General features: G+C 43.9%; 1 protein-coding gene across 2 annotated transcripts in view; it reads left to right on the plus strand.

Moving 5' to 3' along the window:
• The window catches only part of oxnad1 (oxidoreductase NAD-binding domain containing 1), a 43,107-nt gene that overhangs the window by 8,874 nt on the left and 18,076 nt on the right, over positions 1 to 16,157 (plus strand). For both annotated transcript variants that reach the window (XM_080209617.1, XM_080209618.1), the window contains exons 3-4: positions 1,647 to 1,753; positions 12,445 to 12,586. In XM_080209617.1, the coding sequence (XP_080065743.1) occupies positions 1,647 to 1,753; positions 12,445 to 12,586 (249 nt within the window). The remainder of the gene's footprint in view (positions 1 to 1,646; positions 1,754 to 12,444; positions 12,587 to 16,157) is intronic.

Raw genomic sequence — 16,157 nt, forward strand, 5'->3', positions numbered from 1 at the left:
GGAGCTGTATAAAACATTCATTACGCCTCAACTAGAGTTAATGTGTACAGTTCTAGTCACCACACTAGGAAAAGATGTGGTTGCACTAGAAAGGGTGCAGAAGAGAGGTAAGCAGTAGGAATTTAGAGGGGATTTGAGGAAAAATGTATTCACGCTGTGGGAATCTGGAATTCTCTGCCTGAAAAGGTGGTAGAGGCAGGACAGCTCACCATGTTTAAGCATTTAGATTAGCACTCAACACCAGAGCATACAAGGCTATGGACCGAGTGCTGGAAAAATGGAGTTAGAATAGTTAGGTGCCTGCTGGCCGGTGCAGACACGATGGGCTGAAGGGCTCTTTCTGTGCTGTAAAAGTTTGTGACTCTAAAGAGAATGTAATCTAGGGGCTCAAAAAAGAGAAGAATTAAGGTTATTAGAATCAACAAAGAAAAAGTATTGAGAAACTTGAACCAAATCTGAAAATCCTCAGGAACTATATCCTAAGATTCTAAAAGCCAGCTGCAGAGATTGTGGAAGTGCTAGCTATGATTTTCCAAAAATCCTTGGATTCAGGAACAATGCCAATAGATTGGAAGTCCTTAAAAGAGCCCCCCGCCCCCTACAATAGATTGGAAGTTGGCAAGTGTAACATCACTGTTTAAAAGGAAGGAGAGAGAAGTAAAATGAATTAGCCAGTAGTTCTCTGACAACAGTCATTGAGAAAATGCTAGATTCTATTATTATGGATGTTTTAACAATACACTTAAAAACATAGTATGACTAGAACACATCAGCGTGGTATTACAAAAGGAAAACCTTTTGAATGTAACTAGTAGGGCAGATAACAGGGAACCCAGTAGATGTAATGGATTTCTAAAATGTATTATCTAAGGTGCTATACAATTGGTTAATGGGCAACATAAAGGTTCAGAGCGTTGTCCTATGATGAGAGGCTGAGTAAATTGAGTTTGTGTCCTCCGGAGTTTAGAAGAATGAGATGCAATCTCATCAGAACATACAAGATTTTGAAGGGACTTGACAGGGTAGATGCTGAGAGATTACATCCACTGGCTGAGGAATCTAATTGTGGGCACAACCTCCAGATAGAAGAGCAATCACTTAGGACTGAGATGAGGAGAATTTTTTCACTGGAAGAGCAGCGAGTCTTTGGAATTCTCTACCTCTTAGGAGTTGTGTATGCTCCATCATTAAATATATTTATGGCTGGGATAGTCAGATTTTGGTCTCAGGGTATTGAGGAGTAGGTGGAAAGTGGAGTTGAAGTCCAAGATCAGCCATAATCCTATTGAATGGTGGAGTAGATGCAAGGGACCATATGGGCTATTCTTCCCATTTCTTCTGTTCATGTGTTCTAAAAAATTGTGAAGGCAACTAAAAGTTCATGCAAACAGATTTTGCAGCAGCACATTAGAAAACGTTGTATTGGTTTTATTTTGGGGATAGGGATTCTTTCAGTATTGGTGGAATGACAAAATTCAATGTGCCATACTTATCTATACCTCATTAAATATTTCAATAACCAGTTAATGTAGGAAATTACAAAAATAATACAGATTATGGAGTAAAAAAATTGAAACCTGCTAATGAACATGTGGAGGAATTATTTTTGGTTCCCAGTGCAATAAACTTTATTTTGTTTAATTTAGATGATTGCTCAAGCAAAAGTCTGTGGAATAGTTCATGAATCTGAAACAGTTAAAAGATTACGTCTTCTCGTGATGAACAAAGATTTTGCCTTCAAAGCAGGACAATGGTAAGAAGAGTACATGTTTTAATTACCTGTACTTGTTACTTTAATTTTTTTTGTGCACTGAATTATTTTAAAGTTCAAAGTACATTTAGCTCCAAAATGTCACCATTCTGTGTACCAGAACTGCTGGTTTGTAAACATCCTGAGTACAAACTAAATTTGGTAGATATGCCTTCAAAAAATAACATTTACTTGTCAAAATGCAATTAAGGTTATAGCCTAAACAATGTGCATTGATTCACTGAAGCAAGGCAATATTTTTTTTCAAAGCTAAATCAAAATAGCTGCATTTCTTCATAATGTTTACAAACTGTTGTATTTGGGGTGTCACCTTTTTTTCCAATCCAAAATCAGATAGCAGAGTGAAAGTTAATGATCAGATATTTTTGCCAGTAATTTCACTTCAGTGCAGAAAAGGACAAGTTCTTACAGAATTGGCAAAAATAAGCTGAACCAAAGAAAATAGTTTCACTCCCTCTACTACCAATACACTGTGGCAGCAATGTGTACCATCTAAAAGATGCACTGCAGCAACTTCCCAAAGCACCTTTGACAACATTGTTCTCCGGAGCATTCCTCATTGTTCTCCGGAGCATTGAACCTGGTGGCTGTGGCTGTGGTGAGTGACTGATTTGAATTGAAAACCGCTTTTTTCCTGTACTTCCGGTTCTCGGGGCTTGTTAGAGTGTAGTTTACTTCCGTACCGGAAGTTAGGCGAGGGGATTGTTGTTAAGGGGGAGCGGGGGGTATAAAAAAAGGGGTAGCAGCATAGAGCGGGCAGCGGAGTGAATGGGAACTGAGTGAGAAGGGCTTAGGCTCGCTGGGCTTAGGAGAGAGTAGGCTTAGAGAAGGTGAGTGACAGATTTCTACCTTTTGCCGCATACAGGAGGTTGGGACGTGGCAGGGAATATAGGGAGGAATATAAGTTGTGTCAGGTGCCACATGTGGGAGTTCTTGGTGGTGTCACGTGTCCCCAAGGTCCACATCTGCAGTAAATGTTTAGAACTGCAGCGCTTGAGGGCCCGGGTCAGGCAACTCGAGGGGCGTTTGGAGGATGCGTTTCTAGTCAGGGAAAACGAGGAGTTGATGGCTAGGAACCACGAGCAGGAAGAGGTCCCAAGGGCTGAAGAGCAGGAAGGGTGGACGACGGTTAGGAGGAGAAAGAGGAAGAAGAAGAGTGGTCAGGGTCCCCCAGCCTCCCCGGAGGCCCCCCAAGGTTCGTCGACAGGGGCACAGAAAGATAGGCAGGAAGGGGAGACTGACTTAGAGGGACAGAAGGGGGCTGGCAAGGTGATAGTGGTAGGAGATGGGAGGGTCCGAGGTATTGATAGGAGGTTCTGTGGACAGAGGCGAGACTCCAGGATGGTGGTCTGCCTCCCTGGAGCAGGGGTAAAGGATGTAACGGAAAGGGTAGAGGGAATTTTGAATGGGGAGGGGACCCAGGCAGAGGTCATAGTACACGTAGGGGAGGGGGACATAGGAAGGAGGAGTAGGGTAGAGGTCCGTAGGCAATTTAGGGAGTTGGGGTCCAAACTAAAGAGCAGGACCTCCAGGGTGGCACTCTCTGGATTGCTGCCCAGTACTAGCAGGGCAAAGAATGATGAGATCATGCAGTTGAATGCATGGTTGAGGGATTGGTGTAGGGTAGAGGGCTTTACTTTTGTGGATCACTGGGAGGTGTTTAGGAGAGAAGGGCAACTGTACAGGAGGGGTGGGGAGAATTTGAACGGGAGGGAAACTAGTGTCTTAGCGGGGAGGTTAGCTGGGGTGTTCAGGAATGGTTTAAACTAATGGGGGGGGGGGGAGGTGGCTGGGAGAGAGTCGGGTGAAAGGAAAATTATCAGGGAGAAGGAGGTTCTGAGGGACACTCGTGGGTTGAACTGTGTCTGTTTCAATGCTAGGAGTGTGGCAGGGAAAACGGATGAGCTTAGGGCCTTGATGTTTGTGAGGCAGTTAGATGTGGTGGCTGTAACGGAGACGTGGTTACGGGAAGGGCAGGACTGGCAGCTGAATGTTCCTGGGTACAAGTGTTTTAGGTGTGACAGAGGAGGGTTGAAGAGAGGTGGAGGGGTGGCACTGTTAGTAAAGGAAAACATCACAGTAGTGCAGAGGGAGGACGATATGGAAGAGACAGGGATTGAGTCGCTGTGGGTGGAGTTGAGGAATAAAAAGGGAGAGATCACATTGCTAGGGGTGTACTATAGGGCACCCAGCAGCCCGAGGTCGGTGGAGGAAGGTATTTGCAGGGGCATTTTGGATAGGTGCAGGAAGAATAGAGTGGTTGTAGTGGGTGACTTTAATCTTCCAGGAGTGAATTGGAGGGGGCCTAGAGCTGGGGGTACGGAGGGAGAGGAGTTTATGAGATGTGTTTTGGAAGGGTCGCTAGAGCAGTATGTAACTAGCCCGACTAGGGAAGGGGCTATACTTGATTTAGTGTTGGGTAATGAGCCGGGGCAGGTGGGTGAGGTAGAGGTAGGCGAACATGTGGCTAACAGTGACCACAAGTCCGTCTACTTTAGGTTAAAAATGGAAAGGGATGAGTGCCGGCCGAACGGGAGTGTGCTGAACTGGGGAAAGGCGAGCTATAGCAGGATTAGGAAGGAGCTGCAGGACACTGATTGGGAGGGACTGTTAGCTGGAAAGTCCACGGTTGGCAAGTGGGAGGTTTTTAAGGGCAAAATGAAATGGTTGCAGGGGAGGTATGTTCCGGTTAAGCGGAAGGGTGGGAAAGGTAGGATTAGAGAGCCGTGGATTACAGGGGGTATTGAAGACTTGGTCAGGAAGAAGAGGGAGGCGTATGTTAGGTCAAAACGACTGGGTACGGAGAGTGTGCTGGAGGAATATAGAGAGAGTAGGAGGGAGCTAAAAAGGGGAATTAGAAGGGCGAAGAGAGGGCATGAAATGGCTTTGGCTGGTAGGATTAAGGAAAATCCAAAGGCATTTTATTCCTATATTAGAGGCAAGATAGTCGTTAGAGGGAAAATTGGTCCTCTTAGGGACAAGAGTGGAGAGTTATGTATTGAGTCGGAGGGAATGGGGGAGCTCCTGAATGAATACTTTGCGTCGGTATTCATGAAGGAGAGGGGTTCGGAATCGTGCGGTCTCTTGAAGGGAGCTGAGGATCAGTTGCAGGAGATATCTATTACGAGGGAGGAAGTGCTAGGGCTTTTAGGTAGCGTAAGGACGGATAAAGCTCCGGGGCCTGATGGTATTTATCCCAGGCTGCTTAGGGAGGTGAAAGATGAAATTGCTGGGCCTCTGGCGCAAATCTTTGTCTCTTCTTTGGACACAGGTGAGGTCCCAGAGGACTGGAGGGTAGCAAATGTGGTACCGCTGTTCAAAAAAGGTAGTAGGGATAACCCTGGAAATTATAGACCGGTGAGTTTGACATCGGTGGTAGGGAAATTAATGGAAAAAATACTTAGGGGTAGGATGTATGAGCATTTGGAGCGTTGCGATCTGATTAGGGATACGCAACATGGCTTTGTTAGAGGGAGGTCTTGCCTTACGAATCTGGTGGAATTCTTTGAGGAGGTGACAAAAACGGTTGACGATGGGAGAGCCGTTGATGTCATCTATATGGATTTCAGTAAGGCGTTTGACAAAGTCCCTCATGGTAGGCTGGTAGAAAAGGTTAAGGCGCGTGGGATACGAGGCCAGGTACCTCGGTGGATTGAGAACTGGCTGGGTAATAGGAGACAGAGGGTAGTTGTGGAGGGGACCTTGTCGGGCTGGAGGCCAGTGACCAGTGGTGTGCCACAGGGCTCAGTACTGGGACCTCTCCTCTTTGTAGTATACATAAATGACTTGGAAGAGAGCGTAGGTGGTGTGATCAGCAAGTTTGCTGATGACACCAAGATGGCAGGGTTGGCGGGTACGGAACTGGATTGTCAGGTGATACAACAGGATATAGATAGGTTGGTGCATTGGGCAGATAGGTGGCAGATGGAATTTAATCCTGACAAATGCGAGGTGATGCATTTTGGAAGGAATAATGCAGAGAGGAGCTACGTGATAAAAGGTAGACAGATTAGGAGTATAGACATACAGAGGGACCTGGGAGTGCAGGTTCACAAATCCATGAAGGTTGCGTCACAAGTTGAGAAGGTTGTTAGGAAGGCGTGTGGAATGTTAGCCTTTATAGGAAGGGGTATTGAGTATAAAAGCTGCCGTCTAATGCTTCAGTTATACAGAACGTTGGATAGACCGCATTTGGAGTACTGCGTCCAGTTCTGGTCACCTTACTACCGGAAGGACGTGGAGTCTCTGGAAAGGGTGCAGAGGAGGTTTACCAGGATGTTGCCTGGCATGGAGGGGCTGGGTTACAAGGAAAGGTTGGAGAAACTGGGACTATTCTCCTTGGAAAGACGGAGATTGAGGGGGGACATGATAGAGGTATATGATACTGAAGGGAATAGATAGAGTTAATAGTGAGAGACTGCTCCCTAGACTGGGTACAAACACGAGAGGTCATGATTTAAGGGTGAGGGGGGAGAGGTATAATTTGAAAGTGAGAGGAAGGTTCTTTACGCAGAGAGTTGTGGGGGTATGGAACGCGCTACCGAGTAGGGTGGTGGAGGCAGGAACATTGGACTCGTTTAAGGTTCAGTTAGATAGACACATGAGTGAAACAAGGATGGAGGGTTATGGTAGGGGCTATTAAATAAGGTTAGAACCTCAGGAGACACCGGAAAAGCAGGCTTGTAAATTAACGTTTTTGTCTTTTTATTCCACAGGTGGAGGTCCACCTCGTGTCAAACGAGGGGCATGCACATGGTGGGTCGTGCGTGGGCTGCTCTTGGAAGTTCCGGGAGTGGCCTAGCACTTCGTGTCGGTGTGTGTGCTTGATCCTGGACCGGTAGACGGGCACCGCAACAGCTCGGTGACTATCACTGCTAGCTGTGCAGATACATGGATTTGGGCCTGTGTCTGTGGGAGTTTGCGCATTCTCCCTGTGGTTGCGTGAGTTTCCTCCGGGCGCTCCGGTTTCCTCCCACACCCCAAAGATGTGCTCTTAGGCTGATTGGTTTTACCAAATTGACACTATTCTTCCCTGAATCTGGCTAAGTTAGGGGTTCCATTCGTAGACATGCAGGGTAGAATGCGGTGATGCGGCGGCGTGGGCTCGTTGGGCCGAAGGGCCTGTTTCCCGTGCTGGGTTGTTCTTTGTTCTTTGTAACACCTTCCAAACTTATGACCTCTATCATCTAGAAGGATATGGGCAGCAGATTAATGGGAAGAGCACCACCAAGTCACGCACCATCCTGACATGGAACTATATTGCCATTTCTTCATTGACACTGGGTCAAAAGAAACCCCTCCCTAACGGCATTTTGACTGTGCCTATATCAGATGGACTTCAAGAAGGCAGCCCAGTATCAACTTGTTGAGGACAATTGGAGAAAGGCAGCAAGTGTTGGCCTTGTCAGAGTTGTTCACATCCCATGAAAGTACATTTTTAACAGGTATCAGTGTCATTACCTCAAGCTAAGCTAAGTTCAGGAATTGATTTGGAACCTGTTTTTATCTCTCACACCCAGATTGTTTTACCTCTAACATTTCTCATCTCTTGTCTAGTTATCTCCCTCTGCTTTTGAAATTTATACCTTTAACGAGTTTAAACTGCACTTCAATCTGCTTTTCACTATCCATTTTCCCTATTTATGAACTGCAGTTCAGGCAGTGATACAGCCCTTGTTCTCACTGGTGGTAAGATCAGAACCCCAATTTTGTATGTTTTGTGAAGCTCTACTGCGTCACGTCCCAATTTCCCGTTGCTCCATCATCTTTTTCCTACCGCACCTCATTTCGCTGCTTCCCTCCCCACACAGTCCAATCCTCCACAATCTCTGCCAGCTGTTTTCCCTTTATTATTTTGTTTGTTACTCCCTTTCTTGGTATCCCTGATTTAGCTGCTGTGACCTGCCTTGTCTAAGTCCCTCCTTCAGTATCTCTGCATTGCCATTTCCCATTCTTTCCTTCTAAAATTCCTTCCTTTTCCTTTCTTCATTCTGCTCAATGTCTACTTTTTACCTGTAAATTGCTGAGACGTCTGTTTAAATTGAGCAGTGCTGTAGAACTGTTAAGAAATTGAAGAAAGGTATATTATCATTAACGGTAATGTAACAATCCACAGTAACTAATAGTTGAGATCTTAGTGACTGTCATGCTAACAGGTTCAAAAAATGCTGCCACAGCTCTGACATGAGGCTTTGTAGCTTAAGCAGTCAGCATATGCAATGCCCTTGTACTTGTATTGGAAGAAAAATTATGATTCCCAGAAAACCCAAAATATCAAAGGTACAAAATTGGTGATGCCTTTCTAGGTGATCCTTGGAATGCTTTCTTGCAAAACTTTAAATCTTTTTTCTGTATTTCATAATTAATAAACTTGTGAAGTTTGTATTTTCAACAGAGAAGTCAGATTATCACTTACCTAAATCTATCACCATCACTTGTTCCAAGTCGCAAAAACATTCCAACCCTCTGGTTCAAGTTCACAAAAACACTGCTGCCCTCCATCGTCCCATCCATTCCAAGGTGCACTTTACTCTCCTTGCTTTTCCATTTCATATTGGCATTCTTCCTCTGGTGTGTCAATTTAACTCTCTTCTTATATCTAACACCTTTAAGCTTGTACATTTCTTCTACTCCCCCATTCAAACTTCTTTCTTTCCTGAAATTTTTGCTGATACTTCCATCCATGTTCCCTCCCATGCAAAGCTAACTACAATCTCCTTTTTCCCTTACAATGTAACTGTTCCAAGCTTCTGTCTCTTCGCCTTTCTTCATTATTATTCTCCCACCCACTGATCCTATTACACTGCTATCTAATTCATTTCCCTCAATTGCCATCTATTTTTTCTTCTCCCCCCTTCCCCCCAATCTGTGCTACCCACTTACTCCTTGTCCTTGTTGCCATTCTCTTGCCTGTCTAACTTTTTATCTCATCCTCTATTTTCCCTTTGCCTTTCTTAATGAATGGTTCATGTTTCAGACTTCATTCAGTTCGGTTCACTGTCTTAATAAAATTGTTTGCAATTATTGACCATTTTACTTTCTAGGTTTAAAATTTTGCCAGTGTTCCTCGTTCACCATTCCTGAAAATTGAATGTACTAACTATACTGCCAATTTCCTTCTGTCATCCCTTGTCAGATTAATTTGTTTTTGCTTTAAGACCGTTTGAAACATTTTACCAATTGCTTTCAACTTTTAGATTTTAGCTGTACAGCTCCACAAGTCTTTCCCTTTTATTATCAATTTCCTCCTTTAGCTTTCAGAATTGTTTTCACTAGAGTAATATGAAAATATTGAGTGCTAGTCAGTCTTTAAAGACAAAGAATAGTCAGATTCCAAATCTCCCTTCATCTTACCTCATCTTCCTTTAAGTCACTCTTTAAAACCAGCTTCTTCAAACGTTTTGGTAATCATTCTAATATCTCTTGATGTGGCTTGCTGTTGGGTTTTGTTTGATAATGCTCCAATGAAGTACTTGTATTAATTAAGTTTACTTAACTTCCAATTACATAGAGCCTTTGTTATTATGCTGGTTTGTGCAAGAAATGGTCAAAAACAATCTCTTTGTGCAGCTCTAGAGTTGTCTGTGCACAGCAAAAATAGCTGCTGACTGCATTGCAATGGGTGACCTTCAGGGCATATAGTGTATTCTGCTATTCCAAAGGCCCTTGCTCCTAACTTTCATTAGCATCATGATTGGTTGTCTTCCATCCCTGCAAACTCCAGAATGGAAGACAATTGACTGAATCAATGTAGGCGAATTCCAGTAATGGCAAGACCACAAAGACTACAGTGATTTTACAATGTTCTGAAATCTCTGTAAAGACGCCAGGTTCATGACTAATCTTCCGTGCCTATGGGCCAACATTGCTCACAGAAAAAAGCAAATTCCGAAAAGAAGGGCAGAGCGCTTAATCGCATCCTCAGTTGGCCTTCATCCGTCAATGAAGAAGCAATCAAGCATTCGAGTAGCTTCTTCCCTGTTGCCATCAGACCTTTGAATGGATCTGCCATATATTAAGCTGAACTTTCTCTACACGCTATCTGTAACTGCAACACTTTAATCTGCACCCTCTCCTTTCCTTCTCTCCTATGTACTCTCTGAATAGTTATGTCTGTATAGCACGTAAGAAACAGTGCTTTTCACTGTATCTCTACATGTGACAATAATAAATGAAATCAAAAATGGGCAGCCATAGGTTGCCATCAACTGCTCTCTTGATAACCTCTCATGCTGTTAGAAATGATGAACATAACCAAACTCCAGTCTAGGGGCAAAGTTTCAGGAGCTGATGACCCGAATTCTACATAACAAGCAATCGATGCCAGGTCAAGAAGCTCATTGAACTCTTTATCTATGGGGGAACAAGGAACTATCCTGCAGGAATACACAGATCCTTCCATTGTCTACTTGTGCAAGTGGAAAAAAACTCATCAGCCTTGCATAAATCATAAAGGACTCTCACTTCTGTTCATCGTCTGAATCTTTCTGAACTGCTTACTTCAATGTCTTGACCAAGATCTGCTGCCAGTGAGTGCACTTTCAGAAAAAGTTGGGGAAACCAGTGACATAGTGTTTGCGGTTACGTGCCTCCAAGAGAAATGCCAAGAGCAGAACATGGACCAAGTTTATTGACCTTACCTTCCAAAGGCCCGCTAATGAAGAAATCTGGTTGCCCTGAGAAACTCATCACAATGGTTTGATAGTTCCATGATAGCATGTTTGTATGTGCCTTGGATGATGGCGAATCTTCACAGTCACTAATAGGGTTGTGTGTTAGTGCCAACCCTTTTCATGTTTTTCTCTAACGAGCAATCTAATGTCAGGATGACCATTTTGGATATCACATGGATGGAGGCTTCTCAATCTGGGATGACTCCAGGAAAAGTCCAAGAATGTATTTTGCAAACTTCTGTTTACTAATGATGATACATAACTGCTGGTTCAAAGCTAGACATGCAACCTAACATAAACTTCTTCTCCAATGCATGCAACAACTTTGGCTTTACAATCAGCATGAAGAAAGCTACACAAACCTGCTCCAGGGAAGCTCTGTCTCAAGTTCAAGGTTTAGCCCATGATCAGAATCTGTCAGCAGTGGATACATTGAATTCCTATAGTGTAGAAGGAGGCCATTTGGTCCATCAGATCTGCACCGGCTCTCCGAAAGAGCATCTTACTCAATCTTCCACCCACCCTATCCCTGTAATTCCTCTTATTTACCATGACCAATCCATCTAAGTTGCACACCTATGGACTGTGCAAGGAAACCAGAGTACCTGGAGGAAAGCCATGCAGACACAGGGACAATGTGCAAACTCCCCATTCTCATTTATCTTGGCAAGATACTTGAGCTATCGATATTGAAAGTGAGGCATTTGACAGAATTACCAAAGCAAGTGTCAATCTTTGGAAAATTTGAGAATGAGGACATGTAAGCCTACTGATCACACTAAGTATATAAAGCAATAGTCCTATCTACTTAACTCTGCATAAGCAGGGCTTGAACTATGCACCACTTTCAGTTGAGTTGCCTTTGGAAGATTCTAAAGATCAGATGGCAGGACGAAATACCAGAAGACACTGAGCTGCTCACTTGAGCTGGCACACTGAGTGTCCGCTCCACAGTTACAACAGAGTCGAGCTGAGCATGTAGTCGAAATGACATTCGCTTTACAGAAGGGAATATTCTATGGAAAGAGTGAGCCTGGGATGTACTCTGGTGGTCGAAGGAAGCACTACATGGACTCTCTGAGGCTTTACTTACAAGTTTTGACATCAACTAGGAGAAGATTGCCCAGGACCATTACATCTGCCACAACTAAATTAAATAACAGTACAGCCCCCTTTGAAAGTAAACACCTATGAGAGGCGGAGAAAAAATCCACAACTCATCTGAAATTCCATCATCTGTGGAATCTCGTCTTATTTGTAGCAGAACCTTCTAGTTGCAAATAGGCCATATACCCATCAGAACTCTACCAACATCCCAGTGAATGAATACAATCATCTTCTTGGTCATGGTCATCATTGGTCCAAAGAACGAATAATGAGTCATAAGTACAATTTATTTTTATACAGTACTTCAGTTATTATTCTATGGCTTGCAAGACCGGCTAGCATTGTTCCAAAAATTATTGGATTATTCGATTCAACTGGAGCAAAAAAATGTATTTTTAAATTAGATTTCTTTTAACTTGTAAGTTGCTCTGTTCTCAACTTCCATGCTCTTGAGTGGAATATGAATAATATTTTATGCATAACTGCGTGACTCCCTTTACGTCTTCTGATGTGGTACCTTTCGTATTTAAGGAGAAAATCGAAAGTAAGTCAGAGTTATACTGGCTCCTTACCTGCTGGACCCTGTCATTCAAAGGTTCTGGTGTTATAAGACATTGTGAAAACTAACCTTAAGCTTTCAGCACTGAACAGCTATTTTCAGAAATAGGAACTGCCATGGCTCTGGGCTGTCATGGTGACATGTTACCAAAAAATTGCAGTCTAAGTAATTGTAATTGACACACATTGAAAAAATACCTGTTTCAGAAATATCCACCATAAATAAGATCACCTTAATCGCGCTGTTTAGCCACTTTGTGTCAGTATGGGTTTTATTTAAATTTTTTGTCAATTGGTAGAATCTTTTTATTTTAGAAAGTTTTTTTTTCATTCAAGGGTGGATTTCTTTATTCCTGGCACATCTCAAGTCGGTGGTTTTTCTATCTGTTCAAGTCCAGGATTATTGGAGAGGGAGAATGCATTAGAATTGGCAGTAAAATACAGCAAACACCCACCTGCCCAATGGATTCATACCCAGGTAACCACATCAATTTCTTTATTTCCCAATAGTTTCAAAACAAATCGACATCAGTGAATGAAGACCAAATATATCAATGCAGTGTTCAGTGATGTAATTTTTTTATTAAAACATGTCTGTTACTTATATCCCTCAGGACTTGGTCAACTTAGTAAGTTTTTTTGAGCCCTCTTCATGATTAAAAATAATGACAGTATGTTTAGTGCTCTAGTTACTCTATTTCCCAGTGTGTTCATCTCCTGATGGAGGGCAGTAGGTACTGTTCAGTATTCATGGTAAGTGCAGCAAGGGAGATGCTGATTCATAAGTAACCAATCAAGTTACTCTTGATTCTCTGAAATTGACGGTGGGCTTGGACTAAAAAACAAGAAGGCTGCGATTCAACTGACTAACAGGGAGTTGCACTAAATTTGAAAACCCATTTAAATTACTGGTTAGACATTGCGTTGAGACTGAGTAATAATGAGATGTATAATTTAGTTTAAAAAATTAAAACCCAAATTAAAAACTAATTAAATAAAATAGAAATGGAGGATCAGGTGATGTGTTGTTCATGCATGATGTAGGAGCTGGTGGACCCCATTGTGGTTCCAATAAGTGATGGTTGCTTGAAGAACTCCAGTTCAGAGTGGATGAGCTTGATTCTGAGCTTTGGCCGTTGTGACACGTCAGGGAGAGGGACAGATACCTGGACACTGTTCCAGGAGACAATCACACCCCTTGGATTAAATACCCTGAATTCGGCCAGTGGACAGAGACAGGAGGGTATAGCTGTGAGTGAGGCAGGTAGAGGGATCTAGGAGATTGGGTCGCAGGAGCCTCAGTCCCTGAGCTTGTCCAACAGGTTCGAGATTCTTGCTCCTTGTTTGGTTGGGAACGGGTATTGCACGGAGATGAGCAAACTGACCACAGCACCATCATACAGGGAAACATTCAAGTGGGGGAGAAAAAAGAAATGTAGTTGTAACCGGATGGAATGCATCCGAGGGTTCTGAAAGAAATGGCGGAGGTGATAGTGGATGCCTTGGTGGTTATTTTCCAGACGTCGCTGGATTCTGGGGAAGTGCCGGAAGATTGGAAAACGGCTAATGTTACGCCATTGTTTAAGAAGGGTGCCAGGCAAAAGGCGGGGAATTATAGGCCGGTTAGTTTAACGTCTGTGGTAGGTAAAATGTTAGAATCTGTCATTAAGCAGGAAATTGCGAGGCATCTTGAAGGGAATTGCTTGATAGGGCGGACGCAACACGGTTTCATTAAAGGGAAGTCGTGTCTGACAAATTTACTGGAGTTCTATGAGGATGTGTCTAGGGCAGTGGATAGAGGAGAGCCGGTGGATGTGGTCTTTCTGGATTTTCAGAAGGCGTTTGACAAGGTACCTCACAAGAGGTTATTGCAGAAGGTCAGGGGACATGGAGTTGGGGGTAGGGTGTTAGCGTGGATAGAGGATTGGTTGTCAAATAGGAGGCAGAGAGTGGGGGTCAATGGGTGCTATTCGGATTGGCGGATGGTGACTAGTGGGGTGCCCCAGGGGTCAGTGCTGGGGCCTCAGCTATTTACCATTTATATAGATGATCTGGAGGAGGGAACCGAGTGCAGGGTGTCGAAATTTGCTGATGACACCAAGATTGGGGGAACGGCAAATTGTGCGGAGGGTGTGGAGAGTCTGCAGAAGGATCTAGATAGGCTGGGCGAATGGGCCAGGAAATGGCAAATGGAATTTAATGTTGGCAAGTGTGAGGTGGTCCACTTTGGTAGGAAGAATGGTAGGAAGGACTATTACTTACGGGGCGAAAAACTGCAGCAGGCGACGGTGCAGAGGGACCTCGGGGTCCTTGTGCATGAGTCGCAAAAACCCAGCTTGCAGGTGCAGCAGGTGGTCAGGAAGGCAAATGGGATGCTGGCCTTCATAGCGAGGGGGATTGAATATAAAAGTAGGGAGGTCTTGCTGCAGCTGTATAGGGCATTGGTGAGGCCGCAGCTGGAGTACTGTGTGCAGTTTTGGGCGCCGCACCTGCGCAAGGATATTTTGGCCCTGGAGGGAGTGCAGAGGAGGTTTACTAGGCTGATACCGGAGTTGAGGGGATTGAGCTATGAGGAGAGGCTGAATAAACTAGGCTTGTACTCGTTAGAGTTTAGAAGAATGAGGGGAGATCTCATTGAGACGTATAAGATGATGAATGGGATGGATAGGATAGAGGTGGAGAGACTCTTCCCGCTCAAAAAAGACAGTAGGACTAGGGGGCACAGCCTCAAGATAAAGGGGAGGCGGTTTAGAACGGAGTTGAGGAGGAACTTCTTCACTCAAAGGGTGGTGAATCTCTGGAATTCTCTGCCCGTTGAAGTGGTGGAGGCTGCCTCGCTAAATATTTTTAAGAAGCGGGTTGATGGGTTTTTGATAAGAGAAGGGATTGAGGGTTATGGGGAGAGGGCGGGAAAGTGGAACTGAGCCACGACAGATCAGCCATGATCTTATTGAATGGCGGGGCAGGCTCGAAGGGCTAGATGGCCTACTCCTGCTCCTATTTCTTATGTTCTTATGTTCTTATGTAATCAGGGATAACATAGTTAGGAGCATTGATACTGTTCTCTGTGACCAGGATCAAGAATCCCAAAGGTTGTGTTGCCTGCCTGATGCTCGGATTCAGGATATCTCATCTGGGCTGCAGAGGAACTTGGAGTGGAGGATAAAGACCCAGTTGTCGTGATCCATGTAGGCACCAATGACATAGGTGGAACAGGAGCAAAGGGTCTGCCAAGACTGTATGAACAGCTAGGAGCTAAATTAGAAAGCACCAACCATAAAGGTAATAATCTCTGAATTAGTACCTGAGCCACAAGCTAATTGGCACAAGGTAAATAAGATTAATGCATGCCTCAAAGATTGGTATGAGAGGAATGGGTTTGAATTCATAGGACGTTGGTACCAGTATTGGGGAAGAGGGGACCCCGTTCTGATGGGACAGTCTTATCTGAATCGTGCTGGGACCAGAATCATATAACCATATAACTAGGGCTGTAGATAAGGCTTTAAACTAAATAATGGGGGGGAGGGTTCAGTTGTATGGAGAATTAGAAAATCAAAGTTAAAGGAGAAGGTACAAGTATAGGTTAATGGAGCTGGGGGCTCAGGAGAGATTAGTAAAGTTTCCAGAGGTGGACTAGGAAAATCAGGTAGGTACTGGATCCCAAGAAAAGGAATTTGTGGAATGTCGAAGAGGTGGTTTTTTTTTGGAGCAGCTTGTGACAGAACCTACTAGGGAACGGCAATTCTGGATTTGGTGGTGTAATGAGGTAGACTTGATTAGGGAACTTAAGGTGAAGGAACCCTTAGGGAGCAGTGACCGCAATATGATAGAATTTACCCTGCAGTTTGAAAGGGAGAAGCTGGAATCAGATGTAATGGTATTACAGTTAAATAAAGGTAACTACAAGGGCATGAGGAACAGGCCAGAGTTAATTGGAAAGGGAGCCTAGCAGAGAAGACAGTGGAACAGCAATGGCAGGAGTTTTTGAGAATTATTCGGAAGGCACAACAGAAATTCATCCCAAGGAGGAGAAAACATACTAAGGA

The sequence above is a fragment of the Carcharhinus amblyrhynchos genome, chromosome 2 (assembly GCF_965287045.1).
Source record: "Carcharhinus amblyrhynchos chromosome 2, sCarAmb.v2.hapA, whole genome shotgun sequence".
NCBI lineage: Eukaryota > Metazoa > Chordata > Chondrichthyes > Carcharhiniformes > Carcharhinidae > Carcharhinus > Carcharhinus amblyrhynchos.